Here is an 11207-nt window from a genome sequence, read left to right as displayed (position 1 = left end):
GGAAGGGAAATTAGAGAAATGAGAAAGGTCCAGAGAAACTCTGGCTTGAGTTAACGAGTTAATAACCAGCGTTGTAGGACAGCTTAGCGAGAGCGCGTTTGTTTTGTATTAGGTAAACCGGGTAACTCAAACATATCCAGGTTATGTTGAACCGGCTTCGTAGTACAGGCCTCTGTTCCCTGATGATTAACACTTTGGCTTGTTCTGGGGATACGTTAAGCTAGATGAAGATTTTGCAGTTTGCAGTCCATGTTGATTGTATTTTTCGTAGTTTCCTCAGGAATCGGGCCTTTCTGGCGATCTCAGCCTTTCTTTTAGTGAGGTGTTCATTCATATATATCATATTATATATATTCATATATCCGAGCCCTTAAGCCGTCTTCCCTGTTTCAGAAGTTCAGTTTTATGTTTTCTGTTGGCAAACCTTATCTTAATTTGTTTAACAGAATTGCATTTATTCAAATAACTTAAAAATGACAGGTAGTTTCAGAGGGAATGTTTTAATGGTAGATCATTTCAACATGACAATGACAATTAAAAATGTTCGCATGTCAACCTTTTCCACAGTTTTCCCTTAAGGTCAAATGGATTTAAACAGATTATTTTTTTCACACCCTCCTACCATTCATGTAACACTTTTCCATGTAAGAAAATACAGCATTTCAAAACATATTTGGCAATACAGAAGCAAACCCATTAAGTTTTCCTCCACAAATAAATTCAATGAACATTTTATGCTGACACATGGATTCCGAGCCCTCCAACCCCCTCAACTTTTTTTTACTAAAGTAACCCAGAATGTTAACAGTCTAAACAGCTAAAGGGCCTTATTAATGATGAAAAAAGTACATTACAATCATGTAGTTTAAATAGACATGTCCTAGCTAGACAAAATAAAGATGAGAATTACAGAGTGGAGTTAAGGAAGGAAAAAGGGGAATGACCATTGATTTGACGGGGCATTTTGTCTGCCAAATTTGGAATAGTTTTTTGCACTTTAAATCACATCTTTCGGAATTACCAATTGATCAGATTAAATCTTAAGGAAGGCAAGCATACATGCTTTTTACAGTTACCATTCTTTATTTTACAAGGCTATTACTGTTGCTCGTCTTTGGCTCAAGGCCTAGTGATCAAACGGAAGGCACTTTTGTTGGCATTGGTGATGCAACTAACATGGCAGTTATACCTCAGGGCCCTAATATTCATGAAACGCACTAATCGATCATTTTTTACCTTAAAATCATCACACAACATGTGTTACCAGCCAAAGATTTCAAACTTTTGACTCATCATCCAAATTCCTGACCAATTTCTTTTAAGTAACTGCACACAAACTAGTGTAATAGGCTTGCGTATGACAAGAATCATGAAGCTAATGGTCGGCCGCCTCCTGTTCTACGGTCGACACGCATAGTTGTAGCCACAGAAACAAGCATGTAATGTCAGTTTGACTTGTACAAGAGGATCCTTACAAGATTTGTCTTTCTACATGAATGCACAGGCTTTCCCAGACTAAAGACCAAAATCTTATTCTGAGTTGACATGAAACAGAACCCAATGTTAGCCCGACCAGGAAATAATGTAGTAAGGAGATCTTAAAGATGACTTAAGTGACGGGCCAACATTTAAAATCATTTTATGGAGGACTATACTTTTTTTCTTTTAAAGAGGACTGTAGTGCTTGCATGTTTTTGCCAGTTTACTACCAATCATGTCACGTAGCGCAAGTGCCTCCCATTTTCCAAAGCGAACCATTAGAGTTTCTTTCTGGCAGCCATTCCTATATTTTAGAAGACATTTGAGGATGTCATATTGGGCCAAACCAAAATCTCCGGCTAAAACAGTTGGCGGTCGAGTTGTATTGTGGGTTGTTTGGGCAAAGGAAAAGGAAGAAGAATACATGGAATAAAACAAATTTCATCGATTTTAAATAAATGTTATTGGGATGTATGCTAAATTGGTGGGAGTATTCCTTTATGTTACTAAGCTAGTAGGCTGCCAAACTGCATCAAATGTATCAGTTATACTGAAACAGACAAACATGGACATAGTGAGCAGTATACATCATCTTCACTGTGAAGGATTAAGTGCCGGAAGCATCCATTAAAATAGGAAACCTTTATCTGCAGCCTGAAGAAATATGATACTACGCTTTGGAAGATGGCCTAAAATAACATTACACAACTTATTTATGATAAGTAGTAATCACGTTCCAACATGCATGAACAGACAACAATTTAACTTTGCCAATACCCTGGCAGGGGAGGGAAGTATCACCTCCGTTTCCACTTTTAAAGACAAGCTATGACCTCCTGGTATTACAGGAAGCACGTCACTGACACTACCTTCCTGTAAGTTGCTATCATCAATAAGCGACCCAAAAATAAAGTGTCGGGGAGAGTTCTGTTAAAGGGAAGGGTGTATGGAAAGTAGCAGTGATGGAAAGAGTGAACAAGCTGGTTTAACACCACAGATGAATCACATTATCACAATTATTACGACTGCTCTGGATCTATCGACAGCGCGTGTAAGATTGTCAGATGGCCAACATTTGCTTAAAGCCCAGAGATAGTGTACCATGCGTCTGGAGACTTTTGATCAGTGGGTTTTAGATGATAGAGACAATTGTCCTATTCTGTCACTTAACTGAACTGACGAAACTGTGGATTTCTTTCTTTCAGAGCCACTGCCAGCTGTGGCTGCTCTTTTCCCCATTCTGTGACCCGTCTATGTAGAAGCCTTGTTATGTTAGATCAACCACTTCTGTGTCTTTTGAAAACTCTGAATTCCTACAAGAGCAGAGAAATCACACAAACTCAACATATGGCTTAACATACTGTGTTGAATTATTTCAGAATCGTACTCCTTTTCACGCTTCTGCTGCTTCAACATAAATCGTGACAACGTTTTTGTTCCCATCCTGCAAATGAACTGTAACTCAGCTTTGCAAGATCACCGTTACTGTTCAATTTGACATCAAATGTATACAGGCTGGACAGTGAACAAAAAGCCAGATGAGCCTTTTTAAAACAGCAAAGATAAGAGACGCCTCCGCCACCAGGCCGCTCTACACTTCAGGAGACAATCACAGTGTAGCAGCCTTCGCTACCTCGTGAGACTCTAATAGGGAGGGAGAAACACTTCACTGGTATCTTCATTTACAAAACTGATCATAAAAATAAAGCCTTGGACCTGTGACAGTAAAATAACGAGCAGAACGTGTGTTAACATGACATTAACCCGCCCCACCCACACCGAAAAAGAAAACGGTAATTCACCATAACACTCTTAGGCACATAAGTCTTTATGGATCCCACTTCTGTGGGTGTCAGGAATGCTTATCACACATTAACCAACAAAAATAAAAGGGGGTGAGGGTGCCTTTTTGCAAACTTGGTGAAAAGAACCCATAGTTCTGTTTCAAAGAGGTGTGTTTGTGGCTTCAGATGACATAATGACCACGTACAACAAAGAAATACACATAACTCTGAACTGCATGCCTGACCAGGAGAACACATCCACCTCGCTGTGACCTTTATCGCTTTTTTGTTCCAGATTGACTTATGTTTTCCCCTGTTTTGTTGGTAGGATTTCCATAAAAAATAAAAGTTTGTGTCGACATTAAATCACAATCTAGACTGGAATATTGCTCAGCAGCTATTTACAGAATTGCAACAAAAAAAACCGATCTGACTGGTCTAACACACAATATCTCACATTATCCCGTGTTTTATTTTTAGTGGTCCTCTTCATAAAAGAAACATACTACAAAGTGTAAACATGAAAAGAAACTAGTCTGTATAAATGTTAATCCTTTTGCCCCCACGCTCCCCAACACCACCATGCCATTGAACCTTATATGCAAACTGTACGATGACCTAATGAGTGTTTTTCTAATGTTGGGACCCTTTACTCGGTTCCGAGTTTTAGAGCAGATCCGCTGTGCAGTAACAGGACCTTTCTAACCGTTTCAAGTAAACCCCTTTAATGTCACGCTTTCCTCCATCCCGTGGTCCTTTTTGTTCAAAAGAGAGCTGTCCTCCATCGATCTGTTTTGTGGCCTCCTGCTTCTGCTTGCTCGGGTTGACATTATCTCTCACACTCGCACACTTGCACACACACACACTTGCACACACACACACACACACACTTGCACACACACAGCCAGCCCCCTTAATGTTAAACAAGGAAGAAGAAAAAAACAAAAACACCTTTCACTTACAAATCCTTCCGTGTTTGCAACAGGCCCAACATTTAAGTTAAATTTCTTCATTTTTTTTTAACACACAGCGGAATAAACATCGTTTGGAAGCAAGGTCTCCTGGTGGCAAGTCAAATGTTCAGAGGTCACGTTTCTTTTTTTACTTTTTCTTTGTTTGTTTGTCGTACTTGTCTTGCCGTTCTCCACAGCTTTAGTCCTCCTTGGCCTGCAGCTGCTGCTTCCAGGCTTCGTTCAAGTAAACCAGTCGCTTGTAGTTGAGAGTAAAGAGAATGAAGTTCAGCGCATATGTAGTGATGCAGATGATGCAGAAGTCCTTCAGGACAAAGTAGAGGATGTAGCCCAGGTAGAGCGAACCCACCACCGACAAGATGGATGTCGTCATGAGAATAAGGGCGGCCATTGCACTCACAGTCATTCCTATGGCAAGAAACACAAACTAAAGCTTAGACAAAATAACTGAAACAAAAGGGAAAAAAGACATAACCTTAGAACACACAAGTAACCTGATGACTGAGCTTACAGCCTCAGAAAGTTTTCTATTTCTGTACCGAGCCACCTCGTGATGACATTCAGCTTAAACACAGGTCTTATTATTCTGTTGTCACATGAGGCCAAGCTTGTGATGTTTCATTAGTAACAATTTGGCTGGTCCATACCTAAGCTGACATAGTAGGTTCCTGGTTGGGATGGAACGATATAGGAGTTTTTCCTTCATTGCGTTAAAAAAACACTTCAAATAAGTTAATAATGGTGAATTTTTATAAACGGGATAACCATCAATACCCAAACAGAGTGACTTAAAAAAGATTTGTAGCTCACTATACTAGTAGTTTTTAAAAAAAATGTTTTTATAAATACAGGAACTGGCACAATGTTGCTACTTAATAACTACATTACTTAAGATTTGATGTTCACTAAATATAAAATAATAATAGAAATCATTTTATCTGTATGTACAAAAGGTAACAAAGAGATTCCAGATAATTGTTTTTGCAATTTGAAAAGTTTTAAGCAGATGATAATTAGGATAATATCATAAATTGAAACTATTGGGCTAGATATTTTTAACAGGAAATTCAATATCAACTGCAGTGCCTGTTTTTTATTACTGGTAGAATATCTAGTTTGTCTGTAGTTGGAGTGTATGAACATGCGTGAGTCACACAGGTCGACAGCTTTAAACTGTGAGCACTGTAATGACTCATTGTGAAATTAGGCGTTACTAAATTAGAGGCATTATTAGTGCTTTACACATTGTTTACCGATTATTAGTGATAGAATCTGATGAAATGAGACCCAGTGGTGTTAAGTTACTAAGAACATTTACTCAATTACTGTACTTAAGTATAATGTTGAGGTACTTAAAAGATTATATATGGCTTAATTGAGTATTCAGTTATATGATGCATTATAACTTCACTACAGTCTAGAGTAAATTCTGTATGTTCTGCTTCACTACAGTTACTTTGCAGATTAAAATAATCAAAACAATTATAATTTACAAAAATAAATGATGGTGAACTATCTCATAGTAAATTAGCCAGCAGTGTATATATGTGTAAATGCTGTAACAATACAATTTAATCCATACATTTATGCATCAATAACTATAATCCAATATACAGTATATGATTATAAAACGTTCTACACGGGGGAATTGCTACTTTAACTTAAGTTAAATATCTGAGTACCCTTTCTACTACAGCGGGTCACAAGTGCTAACATCCATCACAAGCAGACATTTATAAAGCTGTCGTAGTGCAGAGTACTTTGAGCATGGAAGATAAGCACTTTCTGAGTTTATCTCTAGCTTCTCTTCTTCTAGGGCTGGACAATATAATATATAATAAAGACACATTTTGGGGGGGGGGGGAACTAGCTAATTAAGTACCAAAGAAAATAGACAATATTTTTTTTTATATAAACGTTCAGTTTCTCAATTGATTTGCCAGAAATTGTTTCATAATGTGATACGAAAAAACATATAGCGTGAGAGGGTATTTTGTCCATATTGCCAACCCCTCTTCTCTACATAACATTTATTTACAGTGAAAGGAAAATGTATTGGAAAAGCCACAGCTATTGCATTATTCTATGTCTTTATACATTGAGTGTACAGTAACTGTTAATGTTGTCCCATGCTGTTCAATGGCATTAATCAAAGGTTAAACCTTGAATATGCAGATTCTGGAGTTGTTTCTACTGACAAATATTGGGTGTTCCATGGCCGTAAGAATAATAAGACTTCTGATCTTGACTTTAAAATGGAAATCTTGACCCTGTGTAACAGTTTGGCTTAACTGGGCAGCCATTGTGTGAGTGCTAACTGCTGCAGCTAAAAGGCCCTCTTGTTCTGAGCCGGCGCCAGGTGGCCAGGCGGATCTGCAGGCCACCATTCAGAAGAAAACTACATGCTGATATGGATGATGTGATTGCTTATGAGCATCAGAAACTCCAACGCAATGGACAGATAAAGGATATCACCATGTGCCCCACTGATCAAACATTGAGAAACAAAGTCATGTAGCTCCTCAAGTTGTTTTTCTAGTATGCTTCCGAGTTAAATCTCACTCAAATGTATGTGTTATTAATCTCTTTTTTTATTCCTTAAATTTGTGCTTTTGTGTGATATTACTTTTTTTAATATCAGAGAATATTCAGGTTTTTCCTCTAAATGTACCACTTTAATCATAGATTTGATTATTTTCAAGAGTTTTCTTTTTGGATAAACCCCCCTCTAAACTAATAATGGCTCTAATCCACCATTGCAGTTATCTCTGCAGTCTTAGTCTTTAACTACATATGTGTATTCATACATGGCTACTAAAAATGATGTCAGTGCCATGCGAGACATTTTTGGCAAATGCAGCGATAAAAGAGGGAAGCAAATTGTTGAGTCACCTACATTTTCAATACCAAAAAAGGGCTCTAAATAAAATGACATCTTACCTAGTAGAAGCTGAAAGGCATAAAAAGCGATCCCGTAGACACTGTTGGGCTGGTTCAGTGCACTGTCATTTCCAAAGATTGATCCCAGGAGTCCAAATCCTCGACCCCACCTGAACCAGAAGAACATCAGCAGAGAAGGCAGTTACAACTTTTCTCGGGATGACAAAAAGCAACCAACTAAGGAGACGGAATCACACCCGAGAACAATCAAACCCCAAATATGTACTGTACTGTATATGTAAATAAATTAAAATGTAAATTGGCTGGGTGAAGTTTGCTTTTTAGAAACATTTAGTTCTTATGTAAGGCAAATACAAATGTACATAAAAGTGTTCAGGGAAAATCAGCTGTAAAAAACATTTATTTTCATGATCGATAAATCTGCTCTGTTCTTTTTGGATCCATATTTATTTATAAATATTAGTTATCAATCAATCAATCAATTAATTAATCAACACTGGTATTTCACCATCCCTATATGTTGGTGTAGATACGGTCATAAAAAGGTTAAAGAAATGTCCAACCTAGTTTATTTGAGCCCACAGTGATGCCTTTACATGTCAGTCCAAATTTTAATCAGATATAAGAAAATAAAAACAGGAAACTTCATATTTGTGAGTTTTAAAACAGTCAATAATATGTCAGCGTATCATTTCAGCTCTACTACAAAACAGTAAAAAAATAGTCTGAAGCAGTTTCCCAGAGTCACTCATTTGTACATTATGTACCCAAACTCAAAGACCTCAGTGCCTTTTTTTGGTTCAGTAGTCAGTTGGTCTATTACAGTGTATTTTAACTTATCCTGTGAATTTTATAATGTGTTTTCTAAAGATACTTCATAGATATTCAAATATCTACTTATGGTTTATGTTTGTTATTTTTGATGTGCAATGTATTGTAAATATGTGGCTGCAACAAAACAATTTCCCAATGTGGGATCAATAAAGTACTTCAAATCTAATCTGGACCTGCCACAGTTGAAGGTGAGGAAAAAACCTAAATTCAGACGCTGCTTGATTACCAAAATCAAGGCTTGGTTGTTTCACCAGAGGATGTGGTGCACGTGATGGCTGTCAGTCCATAGAGGCAGCCACTTTAATAAGTTTCTCTGATTTCAACAACTCTATTAGTGATGTTTTAAAAGGGTGACATTCAAATACTACCATCAGATCAGGTCTTAATGTTGTCCTGCATAACAACATTTCTATTTGCAACAGCAACAAAGAGAAGGTGGATTTCATCCAAAGAAAATACAACATTCTTATCCAAAGAGAAGATGGGTATGTGTGGTCATAATGCATAGGAAACAGTCTTCCATCTGTGTAGTGCTACAAACTGTTTGAGAGTGTATTTGATTTTGTGCAAAATTCTTAAAACAACTCCTATTGCAGTCAGGCAAAGAATTAATTGGAATCTTGCTTACTTAGTGTTTTCTGCCATATGACTTTAAGAAAGATATGTCAAATTAATCAATAAGTCAGTTCCAGCATAGAAGTTCAGTAGATAATTTGTAAAAGCATGAACAAACAATGACCTATTTAAATACAACACACATGAATGTCTTTTCATTTTCGTCTTACTATATAATGTTTTAGTGAACATTAGAATTCACTCAGAATGAAAGGTTTGTATTTCTCATTTTTAGGATGTGCTGCAGGAGCATGGAGATAAGAGACTGGATCAATAACAGACCTTTGTTTTATTCATTTTTATTCACCAGAACCACATGCCCATGTTTGTTTTTAAAGAATTGTATGCATCTTTTGGTGTGCATTAGCAATTTCATTTGATGTATTACATTGTAGAAGTCTATTATCTTTGTATATAATGAATTGTGGTTTGCTACAATGCAGATAGTCATGCATCCCATTATATTCACTACAGAATTGACAATACACAAATTGAAGGATCTGGCTTTTCTGGTTTTATTTGCAAAGAAATGTAATTATTTCAAGCTAATTCTTAAATGTGTTATTTTTTTTGTAAATGTAATATTAAATCTAAGATGTTATATAATATGTTTCTCTTAAATGTATCACTATAGGCATTGTTTTGTTTCTTTTCTGGAGAGTTTCTTTTTTGTGGACTATTTTAGTTTTTTAATAAAATGGGATGAATCCCTTAGCATCGCTGTGCAAACATTGAAGGACCTGGCATGATTGAAGGATAGAACCTTCCCTATCTGATTACATCTGACCAATACAATGTATTGATTAATTTATTGATTGATTCTGGTCAGCGTTTCAAAGCTTTGTCTTTAAGAGGCATGCACAAAACAGGCCATTCTACATATATAACAAATACACATTATCTCCATCTCCAGGAATATGGTATTCACTTTCCAACCCTTAATGGCATTAGACTGCTGGATATTGAGCTTTATTCGCCTTTAGAACTAAGATTCTTCAAGGAAGATTTGTTTTCTTCATTCAGTCATTTCTTCAATATGTGTTAACGTTCAGTCAGAGCTGATGGTTGACATCTTATTTTAGGTGACAAAAACTATAGCATCTCTAGTACTCAGACAGTGAATTGAGTCACTTATCCCACAATTATGTAATGGGTCTTAAACAGGTTACATTCCAGCCAGTCTTTGAGTTCAAGGCCTGCAAAGACTTTCAAAATTGTTTAAATAGGTGGGGATCTCGAGTCATTTACAGTTGCCCACAATCAAGCTAGTATGGTAACTTCAGATAATTGTTTGAATGAAACAACTGTGATCTTAACTTTAAAGGGAGGTTATTCTACATGCTTGCAAGCTCATCTTTGTGACTAACGAATCTGATTTATTTTCAACGCACACATAGCTTAAATAGAACTCCTGCAGCCGCTTTACTAATGTAGCTATCTGTAAAACGGTGTGGTGGTTAGCAGCACTGGAACTTTAAGGTATCCACCTTTGCAGTCCTCCACACTGACCTCTGGAGCATTTATATGCACTGTCCCTTTAGTTAGCCGGTGTATAGGGTTTAACCCCTCGGACTGAATGATAGCTGCCCGGTGACATTAGCATGGCAGCTAATGACAGCAGCGTGACAGCTAACGCGAGAGCTAGCTAGTATGTCTAAAAGTTGCCCCATATGAACAACGTTAAGCTAGCTAACCAGCAAACATCATAGCAGAGTTCTGCGGAATGAATGGACTCATTCAGCAGCAACATCCATGCACCAATAACGTTAGTCTGAGCAAGCTGTGGTCAACTTTTGTGCTAAAGTTGCGTTTACAGATGTGCTACCCATTCATACACAGACAGCATCCAGTAGGACCGGTTAAAATAAGCCATCAGCAACTTGCCCATTGATTCAGTTTTACAATGCTGACGACTCACTGTTGATAGCTAACTGGCTCAAGTGTAAGGTTAACAAATGTGTTGCGTTAGCTGACGGTTAGCAAAGTTAGCTTCATTGAGCTAGAAAGCTAATGATATGCTTATTGAATGATAAGCACAAAGTTAACTTATTCCAGAAAGGCTATTTAACTAACAGCCAGCACGCAGCACACCGGCACTAATAGTTTTCAGTTAGCATTAGCAGCACGTTAGCGGGCAGCCGGCAGGTGCTAGCTGGGAGCCTCTGACAGTGTGAACCACCAGCCCTTCCCAGGCTGCCACAATAGCAGCAGCTTCATTGAGCGCTCTTTGCTGAATTCAAATTACCTTGAGCTGAACACTTTCGAACAGCTGATGGAGATGCTGACGTCGCACATCGCCTTATAACTCGGATCCCGAGCCTTTTCTGTCTCGACGTGAAATGCATATATAGACAGCAGTATGCCCAATAGGCAAACGAGAAGCCTAGCTATTCTTTCCCACCGAGGGGTGGACACTCTCAGGACGGGCGCCGCCATCACTCTCTGGCCTAGCTGGAGACACGCAGAGAGTTCGCCCGAGACAGGACTGCGACGTGGAAAAGCGTAAGGACGTGCCACACCGTGAGGGGCGGGCCGTGCGCTGGAACAAAACAGAACATAAATACTGAGCAAGGCTTTCTATGCGGACACATTAGAGTCATCTTATATGCAAGCACAAAGTAGG

At 38.0% G+C, this 11207-nt stretch overlaps 1 protein-coding gene across 1 annotated transcript; it reads right to left on the bottom strand.

The window, feature by feature from the left end:
• Window positions 1-484: 484 nt before the first annotated feature.
• On the bottom strand, window positions 485-11126 carry vkorc1l1 (vitamin K epoxide reductase complex, subunit 1-like 1). The gene is made up of 3 exons (XM_034233081.1): window positions 10830-11126; window positions 7175-7284; window positions 485-4642 (listed from the first exon to the last, which is right to left on the bottom strand). Exons 1-3 carry the CDS (start codon window positions 11018-11020, stop codon window positions 4416-4418), a joined length of 528 nt encoding a protein of 175 aa, XP_034088972.1. The 5' UTR covers window positions 11021-11126; the 3' UTR covers window positions 485-4415.
• Between the last annotated feature and the right edge of the window lie 81 nt (window positions 11127-11207).

Source organism: Gymnodraco acuticeps, unplaced genomic scaffold (assembly GCF_902827175.1).
Source record: "Gymnodraco acuticeps unplaced genomic scaffold, fGymAcu1.1, whole genome shotgun sequence".
NCBI classification, from domain to species: domain Eukaryota; kingdom Metazoa; phylum Chordata; class Actinopteri; order Perciformes; family Bathydraconidae; genus Gymnodraco; species Gymnodraco acuticeps.
The sequence above is the reverse complement of the archived record's forward strand: the minus strand, read 5'-3'. Positions and strand labels throughout refer to the sequence as shown.